At 41.8% G+C, this 26,891-nt stretch overlaps 1 protein-coding gene across 3 annotated transcripts in view; it reads left to right on the forward strand.

Moving 5' to 3' along the window:
- Window positions 1-26,891, forward strand: part of CRHR2 (corticotropin releasing hormone receptor 2) — a 146,137-nt gene that overhangs the window by 73,928 nt on the left and 45,318 nt on the right. For 2 of the 3 annotated variants that reach the window (XM_034401662.3, XM_034401664.3), the window contains one exon: window positions 14,099-14,184. The exons of the other annotated variant lie outside the window; for it this stretch is intronic. In XM_034401662.3, coding sequence (XP_034257553.1) covers window positions 14,099-14,184 — 86 coding nt within the window. The remainder of the gene's footprint in view (window positions 1-14,098; window positions 14,185-26,891) is intronic. 3 annotated transcript variants of the gene reach the window in all.

Genomic DNA, 26,891 nt, shown 5'->3' on the forward strand with positions numbered 1-26,891 from the left:
GGTGTAAATTACTTTTTTCAGTGCCGTTTTAACTTCGAACAGTCAGTAAATGAATGGTTGTAAGTCAAGGACTACCTGCAATCCATCTGGAGATGACTTGGGCACAAGTGATTGTAGGCAACTTTGGCTTCCAGGCAGTGCCAAGGTCTGACCTCCACGGAGGGATCAAACCCATCCTGAAACATGGTTCAGCATTCTTAATGCGTTTTGGGGTTGCGAGGATAACTCTAATAAACGTGGACAGAATGGTTTTGAGGATGTCGAGATTTCTAAAAATACAGACTTGAACAATGGAGAGACGTGGGAGGTGACCTGGGTAGCAAAGAACTTGAAAACTAGAAACATAAAGTAGTTTCTCCTTTTGAAAAGCCAACGGAGGAATTGCCAGTGAGCAACGATAGATATAAAAAAATACTCTCCGCAAGAAAGCGGAGGCTGGAACAGTGCTCTAAGGAATTTATCAGTGGGCATTGACTGGTTCGAGTTGTCGTTAATTTGCCGATTATGCGTTTTATGATAATGTCATGCAAATAACTAGGACTCGTTAGTCTTCTGAGAAGGAAGAAGGCAAACCCCATTGGTGGTCTTACCCCTTGAAAGTAGGCACAATTGCAGACCTGATATAAAAATGAAACTGGAATCTTTTGACCTGCAAATTTTTACAGGCGTTGGATGATGGGAAAAATAGACATGGATTCCATGGTTGATAAGTTATAAGATAACAGGTAATCCTCGACTTACGACCACTGTTGAGCCCAGAATTTATGTTGATAAATGAGAGATTTATTAAGTGAATTTTGCCCCCTTTTTACGACTTTTCTTGCCACATTGGTTAAGTCAATCGCTGCGGTTGTTAAACTAGTAAAACGATTGTTAAGTGAATGTGAATTCCCCCATTGACTTTGCTAGTCAGAAGATTGCAAAAAGGGGATCACATAACCCCAGAACACTGCAACCGTCATAAATATATAAAATAAATAAATAAAATAAATTATAATATGAGTCAATTGCCGAGGGTCTGAATTTTGATCATGTGACCCTGGGGATGCTGCAATGGTCATAAGTGTGGGGGGGGAAATGGTAAAAAAGTCACTTTTTTCAGTGCAGTTTGAACAGTTCATTAAATGAACTGTTGTAAGTCGAGGACTACCTATAGGAAGGGGTCATGAAGATCATCTGGCCAACATGTAGCAAAGATAATAAATGCCTCCTAATTCTGCCAACCCCCCACTAGTTGAGTGAGTTTTGATCCATTTTACAACCTTTCTGGGAACAGTTGTTCTGTGAATCACTGCAGTTGCTAAGTTAGTAACATGGTTGTTAAGTGAATCTGGCTTCCCCCCCCATTGACTTTGCTTGTCAGAAGGTCGCAAAAGGGGATCACGTGACCCTGGGATATTGCAACCGTCATAAATATGAACCAGATGCCAAGCATCTGATTTTTTATCACGTTACCATCAGGTTACTGCAACCGTCGTAAGTGTGAAAATCACTCTTTCCAGTGCTGTCTCAACTACAACTGGTCACTAAATGAACTGCTGTAAGTCGATGAGTACCTATATAAGATAGATTTCATCTATGGTAATTGCAGAAAGGCTATTAAATGCACCCGAGATGGAAGACTACAGGTAGTCCTCAATTTATGACTGGAATTGGGGCCAGAATTTCCATTGATAAGCAAAGTGGTTGTTAAGTGAGTCACATTGAACTTTAGAACCTTTTTTGCCACAGTTGTTAAGTGAATCCAGTTTCCCCCATTGTCTTTGCTTGTCGTTTCTTTGCAAGGAAAATCACAGATAGCCTTCACATGACTCTGGATTTCTGCAGTCATTGTAAATGCCTGTTGGTTGCCAAGTATCCGAATTTTGATCACATGACCATGGAGATGCTGTAACTGTTGTATCAGTGGTGGGTTCTTCCCAGTTCCGCCCGGTTCCGCCAAGCCGGTAGCGTTGACGATATGACATCACCGAACTGGTTCTGCCCCCCCCGCCCCTCCCTGCGTTATTCTTACCTTTTATTTGGCCCCACCCTCAATCTATTGCTGCCTCCTGAGTCCCAGCTGATCGGCTAGAAGGAAAAAAACTGCTTAAACGCTTGCTGCGGGGCTTCAAAGGGCCGCCCTACAGCTGATCAGTGTTAAAAGGCAGTGTGGTGGTAGACCGGTGCCTCCAAAAACAAATGAGTAGACCGGTGCCTGCAAAAATAAATGGGTAGACCGGTGCCTGCAAAAATACATAAGTAGACCCGTGCCTGCAAAAATACATGAGTAGACTGGTGCCTGCAAAAATAAATGGGTAGACCGGTGCCTGCAAAAATACGTAAGTAGACCCGTGCCTGCAAAAATACATGAGTAGACCGGTGCCTGCAAAAATAAATGGGTAGACCGGTGCCTGCAAAAATACATAAGTAGACCCGTGCCTGCAAAAATACATGAGTAGACCGGTGCCTGCAAAAATAAATGGGTAGACCGGTGCCTGCAAAAATACGTAAGTAGACCCGTGCCTGCAAAAATACATGAGTAGACCGGTGCCTGCAAAAATAAATGGGTAGACCCGTGCCTGCAAAAATACATAAGTAGACCCGTGCCTGCAAAAATACATGAGTAGACCGGTGCCTGCAAAAATAAATGGGTAGACCGGTGCCTGCAAAAATACATAAGTAGACCCGTGCCTGCAAAAATACATGAGTAGACCGGTGCCTGCAAAAATAAATGGGTAGACCGGTGCCTGCAAAAATAAATGGGTAGACCGGTGCCTGCAAAAATACATGAGTAGACCGGTGCCTGCAAAAATAAATGGGTAGACCAATGCCTGCAAAAATACATGAGTAGACTGGTGCCTGCAAAAATAAATGGGTAGACCAGTGCCTGCAAAAAGGTTGACTCAGCCTTCCATCTTTTCTAAGGTAGGTAAATTGAGGACCCAGTTGTGGGGGCAATAAGCTGACTTTGTATGAATATACAAAAGGATGAAGGCTATTGCTTAGCATATTGTAAGCCGCCCTGAGTCTCCGGAGAAGGGCGGCATATAAATCAAATTAAAAAAAAAATACATGAGTAGACCGGTGCCTGCAAAAATAAATGGGTAGATAGGTACAGCTCTGCAAGCAGTTAAAAGCCTGGTAGACCAGTACCTCTGCTAAATCCTAAAGAATTGTCACATGACCATCAAGCCATGCCCACAAAATAAGCCATGCCCACAGAACCGGTAGTAAAAAAATTTAGAACCCACCCCTGTGTTGTATGTGTGAGGACTGGTAATAAGCCTTAATACTTTTCTCAAATCACAACACCTTTGTTGTACCCCGACTTCCGAGCCTGTCCTAACAGAGGAAGAGGACTCAGAAGGTGATGGGGAGGAACTGATAAGGCCTCCCTCTCCAGGACCCTCCTCTCTGGCAATGCTTCAGGTTCCATCTGAAGGCCAAGAGGAACAGCCTGGGATATGCCAAGAGGAAAGCATATCGGAACAACAACAGATAGGGAGTGAGGATGATGAATCCTGGCTTGATCCCAGGCAGCGTCGGAGGGAGAAGTGTGCGCAGCAACGAAAGAGGCGTGGGAGGGCCAGAGATTGAGCTGAGTCACTGAGCCACACCCCACAAGGAATAAAAGTGGGTGTGATTGCTCTTCAGGCTTTGTGACGGTCAAAGATAAAAACCTGAGAGTCACATCGCGTTACCTGAAATCTGGCTTGTGCATATTTGGATTGGATCTTGGCTAACTCTTGTTTAGTGGATAATTTTTTGCTATTGAACCAGACTGAGGATAAACTCTCTCTTGCTTACTGTGAGTGAAAACTGACTTGACAGGCATTTCGCAGTTTACTGCCAAAACTCATATCTGCAAGGATTTCTAATCTGATTGCTTAATAAAATCTTGGCAGGCGTGCCTGGTTGTATGTTTGCCTGTGTGGGGAAGGGGGACAGAACAACCTTGATAAAAGACTAGAAACCTTTTATGGATCACAGTCATGTGATCAAAATTTAGGTGCTTGGCAACTGGCAGGTATTTATGATGCTTGCAGCATCCCGGAGTCATGTGATCATCACAGCCGGCTTCCCACAAGAAAAGTCAATGGAGACTTACTGACTGCAGGATTCACTTATCAACTGCAGTGATTCCCTTAGCAAACATAGCAAAAAAAGTCATAGAGTTGGGTTACGACTTACTTAACAACCATCTTTCTTAGGGGTTGAAATTCTGGTCTTTATTGTGGTTGTGAGTTGAGGACTAGCTTTATTTATTGATGTAAAAGCCTGCGGGATGATGCTGGGTCAGTCCCTCTCTCTCAATCCAACCCACCTCACAGGGTTGTTGTGGTGGGGGTGTTGTTGTTGAGTTGTTTGTAAAAATAATAAAGGCAGAATGCAGATAGAAAGAGAGAGAGAGAGAGAGAATGATAGAGGTAAGGGATGAGTGGATTAATGGATGGATACACAGACAGACATGATAGAAGTTAGACAGACATGATAGAGAGAAACACAGGCAGACATGACAGAAGAGATAGATAGATAGATGGATGGATAGATATAGACAGACAGATAGACATGATAGAAATTAAAGATAGACAATGATAGATTAGATAGATAGATAGATAGATAGATAGATAGATAGATAGATAGATAGATATAGACAGACAGACAGATAGACAGACATGATAGAAGAGATAGAAAGAAGAGATAGAGACAGACAGACGTGATAGAAATTAAAGATAGACAATGATAGATAAGGTGAGATAGATAGATAGATAGATAGATAGATAGATAGATAGATAGATAGATAGATATAACTATAGACAGATAGACAGACATAATAGAAGAGATAGAAAGAAGAGATAGAGACAGACCGACAGACAGACATGATAGAAATTAAAGATAGACAATGATAGATTAGGATAGATTAGATAGATAGATAGATAGATAGATAGATAGATAGATAGATAGATAGATAGATAGATAGCTAGCTATAGACAGACAGATAGACAGACATGATAGAAGAGATAGAGACAGACAGACATGATAGAAATTAAAGATAGACGATGATAGATAAGGTGAGATAGATAGATAGATAGATAGATAGATAGATAGATAGTTAGATAGATAGATAGATAGATAGATATAGATATAGATAGATAGCTATAGACAGACAGATAGACAGACATAATAGAAGAGATAGAAAGGATAGAGACAGACCGACAGACAGACAGACATGATAGAAATTAAAGATAGACAATGATAGATTAGGATAGATTAAATAGATAGATAGATAGATAGATAGATAGATAGATAGATAGATATAGCTATAGACAGTCAGATAGACATGATAGAAGAGATAGAAAGGAGATAGAGACAGACAGACAGACATGATAGAAATGAAAGATAGACAATGATAGATAAGATGATAGATAAGGTGAGATAGATAGATAGATAGATAGATAGATAGATAGATAGATAGATAGATAGATAGATAGAAATAGACAGACAGACATGACAGAAATTAAAGACAAATAGACACAATAGATTAGGTGATAGGCAGACAGACAGTTTAAAAAGGTTTATCTATGCAAAGAAGGGAACCATATTATGATTGTGCATGGTGGGAGGAATTATAATTGTCTCTAAGCACTGGCTATTGCCACATCTTGTACAGGTGATTTTGACTATTAAAATTATGTTTTTATGAGAAAATAGCTTCCGTTCTGCTTGAGGCAGCTAGAGGAAGCCCAGATACATCACATCCAGCCTCCTTCGAACCAACTGCTTCTCTCTTTGTGATTCACAATGGCCCTCAACGCCCCTAAAATGGAAAGGACACTTTTAATGGGCGATGTTAGTCTGCAAGACGTTTTGTGGTTTCATCCCCTGATAAACACGGTTTACTGCCTTGTTTTGACAGCTATGCATAACTAAAGTTGAGAACATATCTCATCTTAATTATGGTGACCAGCTATGAACCCTGGTCAGAAAATAATTGGCACATGGCCCTCAGGTCCCGGTGATCTCCGCTTCTACATCTCTCAATCATAATTTGTTTTGTCCTAAGATGCTACAATGCAAAATATGTCACAATAATTTAACATTTACCGCTGGGATTCATCCCTGCTGGCTTCCAAACTGTTGGAATACAGGCAAGCAAGGATCTTTCTCACCTACCCTAGATATGGCTAATTCCCAGAGTTGTGGGCTTTTTCTTTTTCTGGGATTGATAAAATTTGGTTAGTGAAGTGTTGAGTGCAAATTGAGTGCCCTCAAAACATTCCTATTCCAGCAGGCCGGCCTGGCCTAACCTCTTTTTTAAACTGTTTTTAAATTTTTTAAATTTTAAATTTGTCTTATAAATTTGGGGTGTTTTAAATTTTGTTTTCTGGGCCAAATTATTTAATTGTATTTTAATGGGTTTTTTTAACATTTGTATTATATGTATTTTATCTTTTGGCTGTTCACTGCCCTGAGTCCTTCGGGAGTAGGGCGGTATACAAATTAATTAATTAATTAATTAAATAAATAAATAAATAAATAAATAAATAAATAAATAAATAAATAAATAAATAAATAAATAAATAAAATTATTAAAGGCCTGGAGACTAAAACACAGAGGTGAAATCCAGAAGATTGGAGAACCAACAGTGGAAATTTTGAATAGTTCAGAGAACTGGCAAATACCACCTCTGGCTGGCCCCAGAATGGGGTGGGAATGGAGATTTTGCAATATCCTTCCCCCAGGAGTGGGGAGAGAATGGGGATTTTGCAGTATCCTTCCCCTGCCACGCCCACCAAGCCACACCCACAGAACCAGTAGTAAAAAAAAATTGGATTTCACCACTGCTAAAACATATGAAGAAGGGTTGCAGGATTTGGGTTTTTTGGCTAGTCTGAAGAAAAGAAGAATTAGGGGTGACGTGATAGCAGTATTCCAGTACTTGGGGGGCTGCCACAAAGAAAAGCGGGGGGTCAAATTATTCTCCAAAGCACCAGAGGGCAGGACAAGGAACAAAAGTCGGAAACTAATCAAAGAGAAAAGCAATCTGGAACTAAGGAGAAATTTTCTGACAGTTAGACAATTAACCAATGGAACAGCTTACCTTCAGAAACCGTGGGAACTCCATCATTGGATGTTTTTAAGAAGAGACTGGAGTAGACACTCACTTATCTGAAATAGTATAAGTTCTCCTCAGTAGTGGGTTTCAATTTTGTTCGCTACTGGTTTGCTTGAGGCCGCGTGCAATGCTTCTGCACATGCGCAGAGACTTGCAGGTGGGCGGAGTCTCCCGTTGCCACTGCTACCAGTTTGCCTGATCCGGGGCGAACTGGTAGCAACCCACCACTGGTTCTCCTGCTTAAGCAGGGGGCTGGACTAGAAGACCTCCACGGTCCCTGGGGAGGGTGGGGAGGATGGACGTCCCTGGGGAGCCTGGGGAGAGTGAAAACAGCCTTCCCCACTCCCCAGAGGCCCTCCACAGGCCAGAAATGGCCCATTTCCCGACTTTCAATGGGCCCGGAAGGGCTGAAAATCAGATGGCCAGTGCACACATGCATTCTGGAGCTGAGCTAGGGCAACGGTCTCGTGCCCACAGATATGGCTCTGCATGCCACCTATGGCACGCGTGCCATAGGTTCGCCATCACAGGTATAAGGTCTCATGCTTGAGTAAGGAGTTGGACTAGTAGACTTCCAAGGTTCCCTCCAGGCTCCAGCCCTATTCTACTCTAAGAGATTCTAAAAGTGCATCTGATTAGCAATATGTTAAGCCAGATCTCGTCTGTTACACATCGGAAGCTTCTTGAGGCAGACTTTTTTCACCCGGAAAGAATGGAATGGATCTGGGAGCATCAGCTCCTGTCACCTGGCTAGTCCTCAGATTACAGCCATTCGTTTAGTGACCATTCAAACAGCCTTGAAAAATGTGATTTATGATCAGGGTTTAAAATTCAGAGCCTTGGTAGTACAGTGGACTAAAGCACTGTTATTAACCGTTATTAAGACCAGCTGCCTGCAATTACTGCAGGTTCGAATCTCGCCAGGCTCAAGGTTGACTCAGCCTTCCATCCTTTCTAAGGTAGGTTAAATGAGGACCCAGTTTGTGGGGGCAATAAGCTGACTTTGTATAAATATACAAAAGTATGAAGGCTATTGCTTAACGCACTGTAAGCCGCCCTGAGTCTCCGGAGAAGGGAGGCATATAAATTAAAGCAAAAAAAAAAAAAAAAATGAGGGGTGCTTGGTTCCTCAACCCTGAGCTACAAATATTCTACCTATGATAATTTTTCACACTTATGACCGTGGAGCACGCATGTGGTCAGGATGCTGGGTTGGAGGTAGGCAAGTCCTCATTCAAGACTCCGAATGCTGCTGGATGGTGGATGAACTCCTGTCATTCGCTCCAATGCCTTGACAGGGACATGAAAGGAGACCCCACAGGCAATGGAGATGTCACCAGCTAATCCTTCCAACCCAAAAGTGCCTTAAATCAGTGGCCCCCAACTATTTAGGGACTGATGCATTGGTGAAATCCAATTTTTTTTGCTACTAGTTCTGTGGGCGTGGCTTGGGCGTGGTGTGGCTTGGTGGGTGTGGCTTGGTGGGCATGGCAGGGGAACGATACTGCAAAATCTCCATTCCCACCCCACTCCTGGGGAAGGATACTGCAAAATCTCCATTCCCACCCCACTCTGGGACCAGCCAGAGGTGGTATTTGCTAGTTCTACGAACTACTCAAAATTTCCGCTGCCGGTTCTGTAGAACCTGTCAGAACCTGCTGGATTTCACCCCTGGACTGATTCCATAGAGAAAGGTTTTCCCACGAACCAGAGGGAGCATGGATTTGGGATGCTGCCTGCATGCCATGGATGGAGCTCTGCTTGTTTGCGCAGCCGAGTTGCTGGCGTGCCACGGACTGGTGCCAGTCCACGGACCAGGGTGTGAGGACCCCTGCCTTAAATGGTGCCTCTGACACGAAATGGGAGTTACGACCGTCGCAACATCCCCATGGACACATGATCAAAATTTGGACCCTTGGCCAACTGGTTCATGTTTTTGAAGGTTGCAATGTCACCTTTTGCAACCATCCAAGCAAAGTCAACAGGGAAGCCTTAACCACATAACAACCGTGTGACTAGCTTAATCAACTGCGGTGATTCATTTTACAACGGTAGCAAGAAAGGTCATAAAATGGGGTAAAACTCACTTAACCACTGTCTTAATTCACTTAGCAACAGAGCAGGCAACAGAATTTCATTTTAATGTGTGCCAGTGTGCCCATAGTAAAAAATGGCAATAAAGGTTTATCTATCTGTCTATCTATCTGACTGTCTGTCTGTTTATCTATCTCTATCTATATCCATCCATCCATCTTCTTTCTATCTATCATCTATCTATCTATTTTATCATCTATCTGTCTATCCATCCATCCATCCATCTATTTATCCATCCATCATCTATCTATCTATCCCGCCTCCCCTCCCCTCCCCTCTCCTCTTCCCTCCCCTCCCTTCCCCTCCTCTTCCCTTTTCTCCTTTCCTCTCCTCTCCCCTCCTCTCCCCCCCTTAGCAAAGATTCTTAATCGAATCCTGAAATTCTATAGATATTGAAGAAATACAGTTAATCTTCAATTTAAAACCATTTGTTTAGCGCTTATTCAAAGTTACAACTGAACTTTGCATTGGAAAAAGTGACTTAACAACCAGTCCTCAGACTTACGACCATTGCGACATTCCCACTCGCCTTATCAAAATTCGAGTGCTTGGCAACCAGCAGGTAGTGGCTGCATCCTGTTGTCATGTGATTTGCCATTTGTGACCTTCCCAGATGCTTTGCAACAAAGTAAATGGGGAGGCCAGATTCACTTAATGACTGCATGATTCTCTTAACAACCGTAGAGATTTGCTTAACAGCCATGGCAAAAAAAAAACATAGAATCAGACACAACTCGCTGAAGAACCTTGCATAGCAATGGAAATAGAACATAGAATAACAGAGTTGGAAGGACCTTAGAGGATTTCTAGTCTAGTCTGCTCAAGCAGGAAACCCTATACCAGTGATGGCTAACCTTTTTGCCATCGCGTGCCAGGAACGGGGTGGGAGGTTCGCACATGCGTGTGCCCACATCCATAATTCTATACGCCCCGCCCTGTGCATGCATGTGTGATCCCCCTCTCCACCCGTTCCTGGCCCGGTAGGCCCATTTTTCTTTCTCACCTGGCTCCAGATCCTCTCTATGCATCTGGGGAGGGCGAAAACAGCCTTCCCCACCCTCTCGGAGGCCCTCCAGAGGCAGGAAACATTCTGTTTCCCTACTTCTGATGGGCCCAGAAGGCCCAAAAATCAGCTGGCCGGAGCTGAGTTCAGTGGTGGGTTCCTCCCGGTTCGGCCCAGTTCGCGAGAGCCGGTAGCAGTGACGATATGATGTCACCGAACCGGTTCTCTGTCTTCGGGAGCTGGGCCCTCCCGCCCGCCCCTGCGTTTTTCTGACGTTATATGTCTGCTTTTTTCGCCCAACTGAGAGGTGCGGCAGAGCGGATTGTCACACCTCAGCTGGGCAGATTCACAACGCGCTTGCACAAAGCGCAAGTTTGGTATGCCTGCGAGCGAACCGAGCATGTGCGCGGCGATCACGCACTTGAAGAGGCGATCACGCGCGAAGCGCGCACACAAAGAGACCCAGTAGTATAGCCGGTTAGAACCCACCCCTGGCTGAGCTCCATGTGCCACCTGTGGCACGCGTGCCGTAGATTCACCATACCAGGTCGTGGTTGTCCCAAAGGTGCTTTTTCTGGAGGCAACTTCCTTGTTTTCTCTTTTTAAGACATTTCGCTTCTCTTGTTTTCTCTTTTTAAGACATTTCGCTTCTCATCCAAGAAGCTGTCTGCAAGGAATATAAATCCTTCCATTGTCCGCCATCCAGCCAGAGCTGAAGAAGCTTCTTGGATGAGAAGCGAAACGTCTTCGAAGAAAAAAGAAGAAAGTCCAGTTGCCTTCTGAAAAAGCACTTTTAGTTCTAGGTTGGTTCCCTCCTTGGTCATAAATTGAGGACTACCTGAATTTGCTTTGTCTGGAATGCCAGAAGAGAAAGACAGACCATTCCCATTAGAAACGATATACCAAGCATTGATTTCTACTTCATCCCCATTCCACCCTCTGCGGAGAAAATAAATCATTTATTTTCTGTTCTCAAGAAAAATCCACCTCCTCCTTGCCTGAATCTGGTTGAATCATCATAAAAATTAGATTGTAGGTAGTCTGCCTTCAACATGAATATATTCAACACTGAGGAAATGGATTCATGGCTTTTTTATTTTGCTGGCAAAATAATGTGAGGGGGCTGGATGCTTAAAAATTAATTCCTTAGATCGGAAGAAAAGTCCTGTCACTTAGAAATGGGTTAAACAATGGCAACAATTCATATGATTCAATTTTTTAAAATGTCGTGATTATCATAATTTTATGCTTGTGTGTGTGTGTGTTTGTGTATTTTGCATGTCTCTGTTTCTGTATTGAAACAAGTTTTGATCTCCCCAAATTATATCTTTTCAGCGCTGGTTTCTAATTCCAGACGATTCAGGAAATGTGAACCTTTTGTAATAAATCTAATATTAAAGTAAGCAGTTTTGCTGCATTTGCTCATGGTTTTCCATGGCTGGAGAAAATGAAAATGGGTAGAAAGCTGGATTCTATAGAAAGCTGACTGCAGAATGGTATAGTACACAGAAGAAAAGTCAAAAAAAGGCAAAAATGGCATCATAGCAACAAACAAAATCTAAGCAAGAGAGCTGCTGCTGGGTCATTCTCCTTTAAAAGAAAGTGTAATCCTCATTTAGTGACCATACAACAACATCATTGAAAAAAATCCACACATGGTTGGAAAAAATGACAAAGAAACACATTGACTTTAAACCAGAGATATTTTTATTAGGGATTTTACCAGAAACATATAATAGAGAATTGAGATACTTAATTGTGAATGTTTTAACAGCGGCTAGAATTGTATTTGCTAAAAACCTGGAAAAATGAGAAAATACGTACTGAAGATGACATTATTAAGAAAGTTATGGAATGTGCTGAAATGAGTAAATTGACATTTGAAATTAGAGAACAGGAAGATAAACAATTTTACATGATATGGGATTTATTTTATCAATGGCTAGATAATAAAGCATGGAAATGAAATATGAAATATGAAATAAATGTAAAAATAAAATATATGAAGCGGGTTTTTTAGGGGATAAATGCCATTGTTGAATAAAAGTTAAAGGAGAATAATAATACAATGAGATATAATAAATGTGATAAATAATTTGTAAAATTTTGGATACGGGATTAAGCACAAAAGAATTGTAACCGATTGATACACTTTCTGTGATTGTAATGGATGATGGTTGTTTTTATGTTTTGTTTGTTTAAAAAAAAAATCCAAAAAGAAAAAACATCATTAAAAAGTCATTTATGACCGCTTTTCACATTTACAACCACTGCAGCATCTCTTTGGTCATGTGATCAAAATTCAATTACTTGGCAAGTGACTCATATTTATGACTGTTGCAGTGTCCCGGGGTCACGTGATCCCCTTTTGCTACCTTCTGACAAGCAAAGCCAATGAGGAAGCCAGATTCATTTAACAACCATGTGACTCACTTAACAACTGCAATGATTCGCTTAATAACTATGGCAAGAAAGGTCATTAAAATGGGGCAAAACTCACTTAACAGCTTAATAACATAAATTTTGGGCTCAGTCGTGGTTGTAAGTCAAGGACAACCTTTATACATATGGATGGTTCATCCAAAATTCTGAATTTCACCGATCTATATTATATTCCAAATCTCTTGCTTCTTGTAATTCATGGCAAGGGAGATTGTATTTGGGTGTGATTGCCTTTGATTAGAACAAACAGGGTGACATCAATAGAAACACAACAAAATAAACGAATGGATGAATAATCTTGTGATTTTGGGATCTCATTATGCTGGAAATAGAATAACAGAGTTGGAAGGGACCTTGGAGGTCTTCTAGTCCAACCCCCAGCTTAGGCAGGAAACTCTACACCACTTCAGACAAATGGTTATCCAATATATTCTTTAAAGCTTCCAGTGTTGGAGCATTCACAACTTCTGGAGGCAAGTTGTTCCACTGATAAATTGTTCTAGCTGTCAGGAAATTTCTCCTTAGTTCTAAATTGCTTCTCTCCTTGATTAGTTTCCCCCCGTTGCTTCTTGTCCTGCCCGCAAGTGCTTTGGAGAATAGCTTGACTCCCTCTTCTTTGGGGCAGCCCCTGAGATATTGGAAGATTGCTATCAAGTCACCCCTATCCCTCTGTTGTAATACAGGTAGTTCTTGACTTACAAACAGCTCTTTAATCACCATTCAAAATTACAGCAGAACTGAAAAAAGTGACTTATAAATGTTCCTCGAACTTACAAGCCATTGAAGTTACAATGGCACTGAAAAAAGTGACTTACAACCAGTCCTCGCTCTTACAACCACTCATTTACCAACTGTTTGAAGTTACAATGGCACCGAAAAAATGACTTAACAACCGTACTTATGACTGTCATAATATCCCCACCATCACATGATCAAAATTTTGGGCACCTGGCAACTGGCCTGTATTTTTGACAATTTCAGCATCCTTGGGCCACGCGAATGATTATTTGCAAGCTTCCCAGCCAGCTTCTGACAATGGGAAGCTGCATTCACTTAACAACGGTGTGATCCACTTAACAACCGTGGTTAAAAAAGGTAATAAAATAATTCATGGTTCACTTAGCATCCTTCTCGCAACGGAAATTCAGATCCCAATTTTTACAAATATGACACCATGGTGCATTTTCTCTGTGTTTCGGATTGCTGAAATATTGGCTCCAAGGACTTTTGCTTCTGTTCAGATCCCTTTGTCCCAGTGCATATGTGATCAATGTCGGGTTGGCAGAAAATTACAATTTTTGTCATATTTGCAGCTGCTTAGCAGAGCTTCCCAGTGAAAACAGGGCTGGTTTCTATATTTCAGGCTTTTAGCCTTTTCTTTTTAAGACAGAGTTGTGTTAATGCTTTTGTTTGGAAGTTTAGCTCAATATTTCTATTGGTGTCTCTTTCCTCCCCTTAGGAAATGCATATCGAGAATGCATGGAAAATGGGACATGGGCTTTCAAAGTTAATTACACGCAGTGTGAACCGATTCTCGACGAAGAGGTACGTTGATCTGTGATTGGTTTTTCTGGGTGGAGGGATCAGGTCAAGGATGTGTGTAGGTGGGTTCAAAAACGTCAAGGCGGATCGAAGCCTCGCTCCTTTTTGATCGTGTGATTGCACCCATCCATCTTCATTTTTTTCCTACAATTTCTAAGCAGGCGCATCTAGAAAGAGAGTCAAAATCTGCAAAGTGTTAGTTGCAGAGTCAATGTTCAAAATCTTTTGCATGCATCACACAGGTAAACAAGTGAGCATGTGGCTGCACCGAGCATCTCGCACATGTTACCCGCACCACGTAGGAAGGAAGGATGAAAAGTAAACTGAACAATTACACAAAGTACTCATTTTACGCATTGCTCCCCATCCCCCTTTCTGAAGGCCAAAAGTAAATATAAACTTCCTCCTTGGGGATTCAGTCTAACTTAGAGTACAAATCCTACAGGCTTTAGAGCAGAGGTCTCCAACCTTAGCAACTTTAAGACTTGTGGACTTCAACTCCCAGAATTCCTCAGCCAGCAAAGCTTTAGAGAATACTTTGAAGTTCGTTGGGATCTGACCTTTTCTAAAAATAACCACCGTTCTTACTTTGAACAGCCTGCTGGATCATTAATTGATTTAATTAAATTAACATTTAACTGATTGCTGCATCTTTAATTAGTCACCACATAAAAAAAAAAAAAAGTTGAGACTTTGGAAAAAATGCCGAGAAGAGCAACTAAGACGATTAAAGGCCTGGAGACATAAACATAGAGAGAATGGTTGCAGGAATTATGTTTGGCAAAGCTGGAGAAGAGGAGGACTAGGAGTGACATGATAGCAGTGTTCCAGTATTTGAGGAGCTGCCACAAAGAAGAGGGAGTCAACCTATTCTCCAAAGCATCTGAAGTCAAGACAAGAAACAATGGATGGAAATTAATCAAGGAGAGAAGCAACCTGGAATGAAGGAGAAACTTCCTAACGGAGAGAAGAATTAATCAGCAGAACAGCTTGCTTTCAGTGCTCCATCCCTGGAGATTTTTAAGAAGAGACAGCCACCTGTCTGAAATGGAGTAGGGTCTCCTGCTTGAGCAAGGGGTTAGACTAAAAGACCCCCAAAGTCCCTTCCAGCTCAATTCTGATTGACTGATATAATATTGTGGGATGGGATGGGATAGGATAACAGAGTTGGAAGGAACTGGTTCATACTTACAACATTTGCAGTGTCCTGGGCAGTGATGAAATCCAATTTTTTTTTTTACTACCGGTTCTGTGGGCGTGGCTTGGTGGGCATGGCAGGGGAAGGATGCTGCAAAATCTCCATACCCACCCCACTCTGAGGCCAACCAGAGATGGTATTTGCCGGTTCTCTGAGCTACTCAAAATTTCCGCTACCGGTTCTGCAGAACCTGTTGGATTTCACCCCTGGTCCTGGGTGTGATCCCCTTTTGCGACCTTCAGAAAAACAAAGTCAATGGGGAAGGCTGATTCATTTAACAACCATGTTACTAACTTAAAAACTGCATTGACTGCCGATCGATTTAATTTATTTTAGTTATTTTTAACTTTTATATTATATGTATCTTAATTCCAGCTGTCCACCGCCCTGAGTCCTTCGGAAGAAGGGCGGTATATAAATTAATTAATTAATTAATTAATTAAATTAATAAATATATTAATTAATTAATTAATTAATTGATTCTATTGTATGAATGCAACTAACACAGAGAGAGATATACAGAAACTTAAAGATCTTCCCAATCAAAGTTTCTCATAATAGTCAGTATCAGCCTCTGTGAGTTGATCAGTCTATCTAAGACAGGGGTCTGCAATCTTAAACACTCAAAGAGCCATTTGGACCCATTTCCCACAGAAAAGAAAACACCGGGAGCCACAAAACCCTTCCCGTGCCTGACTATTTCCTGAGCGGCCACAAAACTAGCATATGTAGTTGAATTAAACGTTCTGTTTTCTTCTAAAACTTTTCTTTTCTTGGATTTATCCATGGTTGGCCTACCGGGGGTTGAAAAGCTCAATAAATCGCGTGCCAGCGGGTGTCGCACACTGACAGTGGTAACGCATATTTTGAGTGACGGAGCCACAGCAGAGGGCTGAAAGAGCCACATGCGGCTCTAGAGCTGCAGGTTGCCGACCCCTGATCTAAGAGATCAATAAATGACTGTGGGGTCAACAGGAACAAACTGAACCTGAAAGAGTGGAGCTAAAATTCACCAATCTCCAAAAAAACTACAAATGGTCCTCGACTTACAACTATTACGTTTAATGCCCTTTTGAAGTTTCCATGGCACCGAAAAAGTGACTTATGGATGTTTTTCACCCTTACGACCCTTGCACTACCCCCAGGGTTCACATGATAAAAATTCAGACACTTGGCAACTGACTCGCATTTATGACTGTAGCTGTGTTCTGTGTGTGTGTGTGTGTGTGTGTGTGTGTGTGTGTGTGTGTGTGTGATATGAATCACTGCAGTTGTTGATTTAGTAACAAGGTTGTAAAGTGAATCTGTCTTCCCCATGGACTTTGTTTGTCAAAAGGTCACAAGTCACATGACCTTGGGACACAGCGACGGTCATAAATATGAACCATTTGCCAAACATCTGAACATGGATCATGTGACTGTGGGAATGCTAAGTGTGAAAACAGTCATAAGTCATTTTTTTTTCCAAAAACGCCGTTGTAACTTTTGAACAGTTACTAATTGGGAACTACCTGCACTTATAATAAAGGCAGGATAAAAATGTCTAATAGTACCGTATTTTTCGGAGTATAAGATGCACCTTTTTTCCCCCTAAAAGGGGGTGAAAATTTAGGTGCGTCTTATACACCGAATGTAGCCCCGCCCACCCACTGGCCCCCACCCTTTGGCCTCTGCCTCGCAGCAGTTACCTCCTTGCAAGCAAACAGCAAGAAAAAACATCTCCTTTCAGCTTCAGCACAGCCTAAATAGCACAAGTTGATTGGATCGGCCTCCCGACTCTCAGCTGATTTGCTCTCAGCTGTTTTGCACAGAGCCTCTGCTGCTTGCTCCAAAGAAGAAAATTGCTGGAGCAGATTTTTTTTTTTCCTTGTGCTAATCAAGCTATGCTGAAAATGAAACTGAAAGTAAAGCAGGCTATTTGCTGCAAGGAGGCAAAATTGTTCAGAGGCAGAGGGAGATTTCTTTTTCTTCTTTTCCTCACCAAAAAAGATAGGTGCGTCTTATACTCCGAAAAATATGGTAAGTAAATAATTCAGTTGACGTTATTGGGTGAGCCAAAGCTGTATGCAGCAAGACACTGTGTTGAACAGGAAACTTGATTTCACTGAGCACCGCATCAGGATTGTGTTTGACCTCAGGAGACTGGGGTGGGTATGGCCAGGGTGGGGACGGCCAGCTCACTGTCACTCATGTTGGGGGGCACCTGTGGTGGCCCAAGTGCTCTGCCAGCAAAAACAGGCTCCTGAACTCAGTTTTCAGTGGCCATAGCTTCCTGCAACCCTCTTCCAGCAAAAATGGATTTGGAAGTGCCACTTGCAGCCCTCATGAGCTCCATTTTTGCTGGCACAGACACTGCAGGCCAGTCCTTTGCTGTTTTCAGGGCAACCCTGCAGGCCGGATCTAAGGACCCCGCGTGCCAGATGCAGCCCCCACGCCTTGAGTTTGACACCCCTGGTATTGAAGATCTGTCTAATAAATCAACGACCTGAATAGCATAGCATAGCATAGCATAGCATGGAATGAGCTGCTCCTAGAGCTCCGTCTTAGAGCTCCGTCTTAACCCCGACATGCGTACTTTTCGCCGCGCCCTTAAGACCCTCCTGTTCCAGCAAGCCGGACTGGCCTAATATGAATTTTATTATGGGTGTATGTGTGTTTTAAATCTGTGGGCCAATTTTATATATTGATTTTAATTTGGTTTTAAATTTTATAAATCTATGTGTTTTAATATGGCTGTACACCGCCCTGAGTCCTTCGGGAGAAGGGCGGTATAGAAATCTAATAAACTTAAACTTAAACTTAAACTTAAACTTAAACTTAAACTTAAACTTAAACTTAAACTTAAACTTAAACTTAAACTTATAGAATAGCACAGCATAGCATAGCATAGCATAGCATAGCATAGCATAGCATAGCATAGCATAGCATAGAATAGAATAGAATAGAATAGAATAGAATAGAATAGAATAGAATAGAATAACAGAGTTGGAAGGGACCTTGGAGGTCTTCTAGTCCAACCCCCTGCTCAGGCAGGAAACCCTACACCACTTCAGACAAATGGTTATCCAACCTCTTCTTAAAATTTTCCAGTGTTGGAGCTTTCACAACTTCTGCAGGCAATTAATAAGTTCCACTTATTAATTGTTCTAACTAATAATTATTATTAATAATAACAACTAATAACTAACTAATAATAATTGTTCTAACGAATAAATGTGGTCCTTGAAGGCAGATTTCCAGGGTTTTTTGTGCAGTTTTTCAACCGCACCTGGGATTGAACCAATTCTTAAACGGCTTTGGTTGCATTGTGAGTGTTGTCAAACTTGGAGTGAGTCCTTTTCAAAACCCCTCGACCCTGGAGTGTTGAATGTTCTCTTTAGCTAGACAGTCCTTAAATTAGAAATGTTTCCAAAAGTTATCTTGGTTTGAAAGGTACTCACAATTTCATTTGTTTGGGGGTTGGGTTTGGGGGGGTTTTTTTTGGCTCTTTGGGCTTGGTAAATATCAAACGTGGAATATTCCCTGAGTGTTTTAGAATTCAGCTCTTGGAAACAGATGCGTTTAGAACGAAACATTTGTCAGAAATCTTTAATTAAAGCTCAGGTTTTTCTCTGTTTAGAATGACCTTTTATTGCGGTTTATTCGTTGTTAATTTTAAGAGGTGGCATACATGGCATGAGCTGGCTGTTTTTCTGAGTTTTTAAAAGCAGTATTTATTCCCACCCATCCTTTGAATTGGGTAAATAAAATTGAATGTCTAAAGATAGAAATAAAGCATTTCTGGATTGTTTTGATGGGAGGAATATTCTCTGTTAACATTCCAACTCTCTGTAACAAAAACATCGAGAGATACGATATGCAAATAGATTGTTACTATTATTATCCAACTGCAGGCAGATATTCATTTTCTTGGTGTAAATTGTGCTTTGTAGCGTATTAGGATCAAAAGCAAAAAGAAGCTTCAAAGGGTACAGAGGCACAGATGCAGCTTCTGTCTACTGTAATTTTAAAATAGCCATGCCAAATTCAGTGATTATAAACAGAGGGATAGAATCAAGATCACGTGAAGTGTTAATACCACTTTATAATGCATTGGTAAGGCCACACTTGGAATATTGCATTCAGTTTTGGTCGCCACGATGTAAAAAGGATGTGGAGACTCTAGAAAGAGTGCACAGAAGAGCAACAAAGATGATTAGGGGACTGGAGGCTAAAACATATGAAGAACGGTTGCAGGAATTTTGGTATGTCTAGTTTAATGAAAAGGACTAGGGGAGACATGATAGCAGTCTTCCAATATCTCAGGGGCTGCCACAAAGAAGAGGGGGTCAAGCTATTCTCCAAAGCACCAGAAGGCAAGACAAGGAATAATGGGTGGAAACTCATCAAGCAGAGAAGCAACCTAGAACTAAGGAGAAATTTCCTGACAGTGAGAACGATTAATCAGTGGAACAACTTGCCTGCAGAAGTTGTGAATGCTCCAACACTGAAAGTTTTAAAGAATATATTGATAACCATTTGTCTGAAGTGGTGTAGGGTTTCCTGCCTGGGCAGGGGGTTGGACTAGAAGACCTCCAAGGTTCCTTCCAACTCTGTTATTCTATTTCTATATTGTAACTCCTGAGGAACAATTCTGGTTTATGTGTCCAATGAATCATTAATCAACCCATGGGGTCTCCCTTGAAGCACATATGACCAGACTCAAATTATCCTACTTTGGACACATGATGTGAAGACCCAACTCTCTGGAGAAGACTCTGATGCTAGGATAGATGGAAAGAAAGAAAGAGAAGAAGAGGGCAACAAGGAGCAGAGTAAATGGACTCAATTATGGTTGTGATGATGGTGGCACCATTGGAAGATCAGAAGAGCTAGGGTAGACCAAATTGTCATGGGTCTATCTGTGTGTTCACTAAAAGTTATCACCAATTTGATGGCACATATTCATTCAACGTAAAGATTTAGCATAACTGAGGAGTGTGCTTTCCACAATGGTGGAAAAGATGGAAGGGAAGAGAAGAAGAGGACAACCAGCAGCAAGGTAGATGGACTCTGTTATAGAAGTGATGGAAGGACCACTGGAAAACCTGAAGAACTAGTTAGGAAAAATTCTCCTGGAGAAGATCTATTCATGTGGTCAATAAAAGTCAACATTGACCAGAAGGTCAATCAATCAATCAATTGCCCAGTTCCCTTAAAAAGCCATAATGGTGGAAAATGGGGAAGGAATTAGGAGCAAGGTAGATGGCCTCAGCTATAGTGGTGATGGGGGCACCATTGGAAGACCTGAAGGACCAGGTCAGAGAAAGATCTTTCTGAAGAAGGTCGTATCTATCTGGATACAAAGATTTGACACCAAGTTGATAGCAGATAATCAATCAATGGAAGCATGAAGCTGCTCCTTTGAGAAGTGCACAATGTGAGAAAGGTGGAAGGAAAGAGAAGAAGTGGACAACCAGCAGCAGAGTGGACAGACCCAGTTATGGTCGTGCTGGGTGGACCATTGGAACACCTGATGGATCAGGTTGGGGACAGGTCATTCTATAGAAGGTCTACCAATGTGGTTGCTGAGAGTCATCACCAACTTGATGGCACATAGTCATTCCGCGTGAAGACTCTGAAGAAGATCATGATGCTGGAAGGAAAGAGAAGAAGACAACCAGGAACAAGATGGAGTGACTCAGTTGCAGTGGTGATGGAGACAGTGTTGGAAGAGCTGAAAGACTCAATTAAGTACATCAATCGTCTTGGAGAAGGTTTACCTCCAAAATTGAGGAATTGCAAATTCTGAATGAAAAACTCTTGGTTTGAATACAAGCTCAAAAAGATGAAAATAAAAGCCCATTCAAACGTAAAATTAAGTGAACATAATCTTCTGGTTCTTTCACTCAAGACACAAATGACTAAACTCATTTGGATGCATGATTCAGCTCTCTAGACAGGGCTCTGATGCTGGGAAAGATGGAAGGAAAGCAAAGAAGAGAATGACCAGTGGCAAGCTGGATGGACTCAGGTACAGTGGCAATGTGGACACTGTCAGAAGAACTGAAAGACACAGTTAGGTGCAGATCATCATAGAGAAGTTCTGCCTATGTGGTTGGCAAGGGTCAACATTGACTTCACAATATAATTAGCCAACCCAACAGAAAAACCAGGTTCCTTGAAAAATTCATTACAGGTAGTCTTTGACTTACGACCGCAATTAAGTGAAGCATTTGTTAAGAGAGTTTTGCCCCGTTTTACGACCTTTCTTGCCACAGTTGTTAAGTGAATCACTAAAGTTGTTAAGTAAGTAACACGGTTGTTAAGTGAATCTGGCTTCCCCACTGACTTTGCTTGTCAGAAGATCACAAAGGCGGATCGCATGATCCCAGAACACTGCAATCGTCATAAATATGAAACAGTTGCCAAGCGTCTGAATTTTAATCACGTGACCATGGGGACGCTCTAATGGTCATAACAAGAGCCTGTAGTACAGTGGACTAAAGCACTGTTATTAACATTCAGCTGCTTGCAATTACTGCAAGTTCGAATCTCGCCAAGGCTCAAGGTTGACTCAGCCTTCCATCCTTTCAAAGGTAGGTAAATTGAGGACCCAGATTGTGGGGGCAATAAACTGACTTTGTATAAATATACAAAAGTATGAAGGCTATTGCTTAACGCACTGTAAGCCGCCCTGAGTCTCCGGAGAAGGGAGGCATATAAATTAAAGCAAAACAAAAACAAAAACTGTGAAAAACGGTCCTAAGTCATTTTTTTCAGTGTTGTTGTAACTTCAAACGGTCACTAAAAGAACTGTTCTAAGTCAAGGACTACCTCTATGCTTGGAAATATGGACTAGAAGGAGGAGGATGGACTCACTTACATGCTGATGGGGACATCTTTGGAAGAGTTGTAGAACCAGACTGGAGACAGATCATTACGGAGAAAAAAATTGTCTATGAAGTCACCAAAGAGTCAAGAACAATTTGATAGCACATCATCATGGTGACCTTGTACAGATGACCCTTGACCTACAACCATTTATTTAGCAGCTGTTTGAAGTTACAAACAGCGCATTGAAAAAAAGTGACTTAGAACTGATCCTCACACTTACGACGATCACAGCATTCGCACATGATCAAAATTCGGCCAATGTTGCAGCATTCCAGAATGACATGATTGCCATGTGCATCCAATTACAGGGGAAGTCAGATTCACGTAATTCAACTGTGGCCAAAAAAAAATTCAAAATGGGGGATGATTCACTCAACAACTGCCCTGCAATGGGAATTCTGGTTCCAGTTGTGGTGGTATGTCGAGGACTATCTGTGTAGCTGCAGCACAATCCTAAGAAAAGACACACTTGGTGTGAGAAGAGCAGGCAATTGCTACGTGCTCCAAAGTACCCTTTTGCCTTTGAACTAAAATGTTACCCAGCTCTAATAAATATCCAGTAATGGGGTAATAATTCATCAGCTGAACATCTGCTTGTTGACTGGTTTGGAAGGCACCAGAGTCACCATTAAAACCTGGGGGGTGGGGGGATGCCTTCCACGCAGATGGCTCGTTTCACAATATGCATTAATGGACTGGAATCACATGTCCCTCTTAAATAGCTCATGGGCAGGATTAGCATCTGGTGCAGAGATGAAAACCCCATTCAGCAGTGGGAGTGGAGCGACTACTGTTAATCCCAAATGGTTTGGGGATTTGTGGGAGGTGAGGCAGTGTCAGCCTGCTCCCTTCCAGGTAGTAATGTCGGAGCCTGGCTAGGTGGCTCAGTGGCTAAGACACTGAGCTTGTCGGTCAGAAACGTATTCCTAGTTTAGGTCTCCTGCGTGAGCAGGGGTTTGGACTAGATGACCTCCAAGGTCCCTTCCAACTCTATTACTGTTACCTGAAGGTGGAAGAAAGAGAGATCCTGGATATAGAGATAAGTGTCTAGAGCAGCCCCATGAAAGCAGGCTTCTCTAGGCCGTGATCGGAGATAAAGAAGTGGGGTGTAATGGAATTAAGAATATGGGTGACTTGGCCTGCCTTCTCCCCATCTATAATGGTTCCCAACCAGTGGTGAGTTGCCCCCGGTTCGGACCAGTTCACAAGAACCGGTAGTAAAACTGGTGGCGGGCTCCGCCTACCGCCCCGGATGTCATCATAGGCGATCTGTGCATGTGCAGAAGCTTGGCGCATGCATGCGTGTGCGCGATCCCGTTGTGAACCAGTATTAAAGATAAGTAGAACCCACCCCTGCAGTGGTGGGTTGCCCCGGTTCAGGCCGGTTCGTAAGAACCGGTAGTAAAACCAGTGGGAGACTCCGCCCACCACCCTGGATGTTGTCATAGGCGATCTGCGCATGTGCAGAAGCTCAGTGTGCATGCAATCCCCTTGCGAACCGGTAGTAAAGGTAAGTAGAACCCACCCCTGCTCCGAACCCCAATGGGGTCACAGCACAGATGTCCTTTTTTTTTTTTTTTTTTTTACATTCTAGAAGGAAAACTAGGAATGCCCAGAAGAAAAACTTTGGAATTGTCATGGAGGAGAAAGGCTGGATAGCAGCCAATAGGAATCCTCCTTGTTGGACATCGAAAGTCCTGCTTTCTCTCCATCACTTCCAGACAGATCATCAGAGTATTACTCAGGATCACTGTTACTGGGTTAAAATCCATGAAGACCGGTTGCAGGAACTGGGTATGAAAAGAAGGACTAGGGGAGACATGATAGCAGTTTTCCAATATCTCAGGGGCTGCCACAAAGAAGAGGCAGTCAAGCTATTCTCCAAAGCATCTGAAAACAGGGGTGGAAACTAATCAAGGAGAGAAGCAACCTAGAACGAAGGAGAAATTTCCTGACATTGAGAACAATTAACCAGTGGAACAACTTGCCTCCAGCAGTTATGGATGCTCTATCAATGGAGGTTTTTAAGAAAAGATTAGACAGCCATTTGTCTGAAATGGTACAGGGTTTCCTGCTTGAGCAGAGGGTTGGACTAGAAGACCTCCAAGGCCCCATCCAACTCTGTTATTCTGTTCTGTTACTTTGTTTCATGGTATATATGTAAAACCTTGGGAATCTGGGCAAAGAGACACAGGTGAGGGAATGGCCAGATATAGGAGAAAGCATAATCCACGTTTCAGCAGTGAGAGGGATGTTTGGAAGACACCCTCCCTAGTTTCTTCGGTGGGAGATGTGGAGGGGAGGAGAGAATTATACTTTCTGTCTTGCAAGATTAATGTCAGCCCTACAAGGTAAACCAGACAGATGAACTAGTTCCACTTTATTGTAAAGCAACATTAGCAGAGTCTTGCAAGTCTGGAAGTACAATTCCATCATCACCCCGTAGCCTCTTTGAGAAATTAGGGAAGGTCTTTTCTGAGCCTCTTCCCCACCCATTGTGCAGTTGTGGATAATGCCGTCTTTTATCACACTGTTCCTCTGGCGGTGTCTCTATTTCCAAATCTTTCTCGCCTGTCATTGCATCTTGATCTGCAGTCCTATATTGACTTGTTCCATAAATATTACATTACATCTCTGTGGATAACCGCTGTTATCTTATTTTATCTTATACTTATTTTAATGCAACATAGATATCTGCGTTGCCCCAGGATAGAATCTTGCTGAGTAGGTTGCATTTGCACTCCTAAATGATTCATAGCCTCGGGAACTTCAGAAACCGTCCAGGGGTCTGAGGAATTAACAGGCACTCAAAAGAAGTAGGAATATTACGGAGTTCCAGTTAATGCTGGCTGGGGAATTCTGGGAGTTGAAATCCACACAGCGTTGTCAATTAGCGCTATCATTATTTAGATTCAGATAGATAGATAGATAGATAGATAGATAGATAGATAGATAGATAATAGATAGATGATAGATAGATAGATAGATAGATAGATAGATAGATAGATAGATAGATGGATGATAGATAGATAGATAGATAGATAGATAGATAGATAGATAGATGATAGAGCGATAGATAATAGATAGATAGATAGATAGATAGATAGATAGATAATAGATAGATGATAGATAGATAGATAGATAATAGATAGATAGATGATAGATAGATAGATAGATAATAGATAGATAATAGATAGATAGATAGATGATAGATAGATGATAGATAGATAGATAATAGATAGATAGATAGATAGATAGATAGATAGATAGATAATAGATAGATAGATAGATGATAGATAGATAGATAGATAATAGATAGATAGATAATAGATAGATAGATGATAGATAGATAGATAATAGATAGATAGATAGATAATAGATAGATGATAGATAGATAGATAGATAGATAATAGATAGATAGATAATAGATAGATAGATGATAGATAGATGATAGATAGATAGATAATAGATAGATAGATAGATAGATAGATAGATAGATAGATAGATAGATAGATAGATAGCACTCAGCACATATATACTGTTTCCTAGTGCCTTACAGCCCTCTCTAAGCGGTTTACAGAGTCAGCATTTTGCCCAGTGGTGGGATTCAATTTTTTTTACTACCAGTTCTGTGGGCGTGGCTTGGTGGGTGTGGCACGGCTTGGTGGGCGTGGCAGGGGAAGGTTACTGCAAAATCCCCATTCCCTCCCGATCAGCTGGGACTCGGGAAGCAGAGAATAGATGGGGGCGGGGCCAGTCAGAGGTGGTATTTACCGGTTCTCAGAACTACTAAAAATTTCCGCTACCAGTTCTCCAGAATTGGTTAGAACCTGCTGAAACCCACCTCTGATCTTGCCTCCAACAATCTGGCTCCTCATTTTACTGACCTCAGAAGGATTTTTATTTATTTATTTTTATTTATTTTATTTTTTATTTTTCGTCAAGCATGTAATAGGTAACAGATAGAAGCATAAACATAATTATGAATCCATGAAATGGATACATATTACAGGGAACATTAGGACAGGGACGATAGACACACTGCTGCGCTTATGCACGTCCCTTAGAGACCTCTTAGGAATGGGGTGAAAGGCTGAATCAGGATCGAACTCCTGGCAGTGAGCAGAGTTAGTCTTCATTGACTGCATTCTAACCACTATGCCCACCACGGCTATATGTTAAGCAAATAACTACAGTCGTTAAATGTATCATGCAGTTGTTAAGTGAATCATGTATTTGTTAAGGGAATTCAGCTTCCTCCATTCATTTTGCTTGATGGAAGCCAGCTGGGAAGGTCACAAACGGGCCTGGTAGCTCAGCAGACTAAAAGCATTGTGATTAACACCAGCTGTCTGTAATTACTGTAAGTTCGAATCTCACCAGGCTCAAGGTTGACTCAGCCTTCCATCCTTCTGAGGTAGGTAAATTGAGGACCCAGATTGTGGGGGCAATAAGCTGACTTTGTAAAAATATACAAAAGAATGAAGGCTATTGCTTAATGCATTGTAAGCCGCCCTGAGTCTCCGGAGAAGGACGGCATATAAATCAATTTTTTAAAAAAAAATGATGATCGTATGATCTTGGCATGCTCCAGCTTTTATAACCTGAATTTTGATCATGTTGACTGCATAGACAT

The sequence above is a fragment of the Pantherophis guttatus genome, chromosome 4 (assembly GCF_059756535.1).
Source record: "Pantherophis guttatus breed Tessera chromosome 4, ASM5975653v1, whole genome shotgun sequence".
NCBI classification, from domain to species: Eukaryota; Metazoa; Chordata; class Lepidosauria; order Squamata; family Colubridae; genus Pantherophis; species Pantherophis guttatus.